This window comes from Gymnodraco acuticeps, unplaced genomic scaffold, assembly GCF_902827175.1.
Source record: "Gymnodraco acuticeps unplaced genomic scaffold, fGymAcu1.1, whole genome shotgun sequence".
In the NCBI taxonomy this organism is placed as follows: Eukaryota; Metazoa; Chordata; class Actinopteri; order Perciformes; family Bathydraconidae; genus Gymnodraco; species Gymnodraco acuticeps.
Genome location: NW_022992284.1, coordinates 1,661,039 through 1,664,109, shown reverse-complemented (window position 1 = coordinate 1,664,109; position 3,071 = coordinate 1,661,039). Strand labels below are relative to the sequence as shown.

The following is a 3,071-nucleotide window of genomic DNA, read 5'->3' as shown; positions in this document are numbered from 1 at the left end:
TCTCTCTCTCTCTCTCTCTCTCTCTCTCTCTCTCTCTCTCTCTCTCTCTCTCTCTCTCTCTCTGAGTGAGTGTGTGAGGAACGGTCGGAGGAGCGTGGTGTGAGTGAGTTACTAACTTTTTCACACGTTTTTCTACTAACATATTTATTGTTTAATGTTGTAAGTTGTGTGTATTGTGTATATGGTTTAAACGTTTGATTGTTGGTGTTTTCTCGTGGTTTGGGTGTGTGTGGTGTGTGTTTGTGTGTACTGTGTGTGTGACGCAGTTGCGGCATGGATTATGCCAGGCTGAGTCGCAAACATGGTTTTAAAATTTCTCCGATGACACCGTGCTCGGTGGAGGAGTGCAGCCTGGCTGTGGGGGCATTAGTGGGGCACGGCAGCATCAGATCTGCGGCTCGGATGAACGGCGGGGTGGTGATATTTGTGGACACGGAAGGGAAAGCGAACAAAGTGGTGGAGACCGGGATCGTTGTGAATGAAACTTTCATTTCCGTGTCTCCACTAACCACCCCTGCTACAAGGGTTATGATTTCGAATATCCCGCCGTTCATACGGGATGACTTCCTGGTGAGAGAGCTGTCTAAATACGGCAAGATAGTGTCCTCCATTAGGAAGCTGTCCTCGGGCTGCAGATCTCCACTACTAAAGCACGTTGTGTCTCACAGGAGAAGTGTCCTCATGATCCTCAATAAGAGAGACGAGGAACTTAATCTGGTGTTAAGTTTAAAGTTGGATGATTTTAATTATGTAATGTTTGTAAACTCGGGGCCTGTCAAGTGCTTCGAATGCGGGGAGGAGGGGCACCTGGCCAGAGCATGTCCGGAAAAAAATAAAAAGCAGGCGGAGGAGGAAAAAAATAGAAAACAGGAGGAGGAGGAAAAAAATAGAAAACAGGAAGAAAACAGGAGGAGGAGGAAAAAAATAAAAAACAGGAAACAAATCCAAAAGAGACTCCTGCTGAAACAGCAGCAGCAGGAAACCCCACTGAGGGGCCCCCGAGGCAGGGTGAGAGTCCCTCAAAGCAAGATGAGAGTCCCTCAAAGCAAGCTGAGAGTCCCCCAAAGTCCCCAACGAAGATTGAGGGTCCCTCAAAGACTCCAAAGAAGGCTGAGGGTCCCCCAAAGCCTCCAAAGAAGGCTGAGGGTCCCCCAAAGCCGCCAACAAAGGTTGAGGGTCCCCCAAAGCCCCCAACGAAGGCTGAGGGTTCAGAGCTCCCTGAGCAGGACAAGGAAAACTCTGGGGAAAAAAAGAGTAATGAGAAAAAGAATGAAAAAAGTGACCTTTTGGTTGATGTGGGGAAAAAGGTTGTCCTGAAAGAAGCAGTGGAGACGGTGGAACTCTCTGCATCCGCTGCAAGCGAAGAGAACATTGAAGCTCAAGCTTGTACAAATAAAAGAAAACAAAAAGAGAAAGTCTCTCAGGCCAAGAGGGTGGCAGTGAGTGAGGAGGGAGAGAGAGAGGAGGAAATGGTGGAGGAGGTGAAGGAGGCAGAGGAGGAAGAAAGTGAGGAAGAATTGATGGAGGAGGATGGAGAAGATGAAGATGAGGAGGAAGGGGACTCTGCTGAGGACAGCCAGCCTCTCACCGTCTCACAAATTAAAAGTCCGTTTTTTAAAGTGCAGCAAATCAAAGCTTTTCTTAAAGAAACAAAAAACAAAAGAGGAGTAAAAATAGAAGAGTTTTTTACTGACAAAAGCTTGTTTTTACAGTCAGTGAAAGCTCAGATGCATCTTTTTACTGAGCAGGAGTCTTATCGCTTGAAGGTCCTGAAAGGGAAGTTACAGCGAGAGATTTTAAATGAAGAAGAAAAGGTCATGCACGGCAGTTAGGATGCTGGTTTTAACATACTTGTTGTTCTTAAGTGGTGTGTCTCTCCTCACATCCTTTTTAATGAGTGATTTTAAAGTGTGCACTTTAAATGTCAATGGAGCTAGGGATGTGGGGAAGAGGGCTTGCATTTATGAGCTTTTAAAATTAAAAAAAGTAAATGTAGCAATGCTACAGGAAACGCACAGCGACACTTTAAACGGGACGGACTGGAGGAGGGAGTGGGATGGGGAGGTGGTTTTAAGTGCTCTTAGCAGCACCAGTGCAGGAGTGGCAGTGCTGTTTGCTAAAGGTTTTATCCCCAAGTCCCACAAAGTGGAAGAAAGAATAAAGGGCAGACTGCTGGTGGTGAGAGCCAAGTATGAGCTTTTTAATCTGGTTTTTATCAACGTATACGCTCCTAATTCAGGTCCTGCAAGAGTTCAGTTTTTAAACGAGCTCAGCGCTGTTTTAAGTGAGTGTGAACCAGAAGAGTTTTTATTTTTAGGGGGAGATTTTAACTGCACACAGGATGACGAGCTAGATAGGAACCATAGGGAACCTCATGCCGCATCCAAAAGAGCCATGACACAGTTAATAGCAACACATAGTCTATCAGACATCTGGAGAGAGCATCACACACATCACAGACAGTACACATGGGTCCACACGAGGGAGAACCTTTTATCAATGGCTAGGCTGGACAGGTTTTATTGTTTTAAGCACCATTTGAATGTTTTTAAAAAGTGTGCTATATTGCCTGTTGGTTTCTCTGACCACTCAATTGTGTTGTGCGATGTTTTTATTGCCAACATAAAAAGCAAATCTGCATATTGGCATTTTAACACTGCTCTGCTTTTAGATACACATTTTAGAGAGGTTTTTATTTATTTTTGGAAAGGTTTTAGAGAAAGGAAGGGGGATTTTAACTCTTTGAAGCAGTGGTGGGATTGTGGGAAAGCCGACATTAAGCAGCTTTGTCTTCAGTACACTCTCAATGTTTCTCGTGATATCACCAAGTCTATGAGAGATCTGGAGACGGAAATAGTGGAACTGCAGAGCTTTGCAGAGTCCACAGGAAATCCAGGTTGTATTGAAGACCTCAAATCTAAAAAAGCCATTTTGGCAGACCTGCTGGGTTCTAGAGCACAGGGGGCGCTGGTCCGGTCCCGATTCCAGAGCGCTTCCATGATGGATTCACCCACAAAGTACTTCTTCAGTCTGGAGAAGAAGAACGGGCAGGGCAGGCTGATCCACGCTCT

The 3,071-nt window shown here is 45.5% G+C and overlaps 1 protein-coding gene across 1 annotated transcript; it reads left to right on the top strand.

The window, feature by feature from the left end:
* The first annotated feature begins 273 nt into the window (after positions 1–273).
* On the top strand, positions 274–2,425 carry LOC117540701 (ribosome-binding protein 1-like). The gene is made up of 2 exons (XM_034207486.1): positions 274–717; positions 906–2,425. Exons 1-2 carry the CDS (start codon positions 274–276, stop codon positions 1,830–1,832), a joined length of 1,371 nt encoding a protein of 456 aa, XP_034063377.1. The 3' UTR covers positions 1,833–2,425.
* The last annotated feature ends 646 nt before the right edge of the window (positions 2,426–3,071 follow it).

Coding starts and splice junctions, on each gene's coding strand:
- LOC117540701 (XM_034207486.1), top strand. CDS start 274: ATGGATTATGCCAGGCTGAGTCGCAAACATGGTTTTAAAATTTCTCCG. Junction 718..905: donor GAGACGAGGAACTTAATCTG/GTGTTAAGTTTA, acceptor ACAGGAAGAAAA/CAGGAGGAGGAGGAAAAAAA.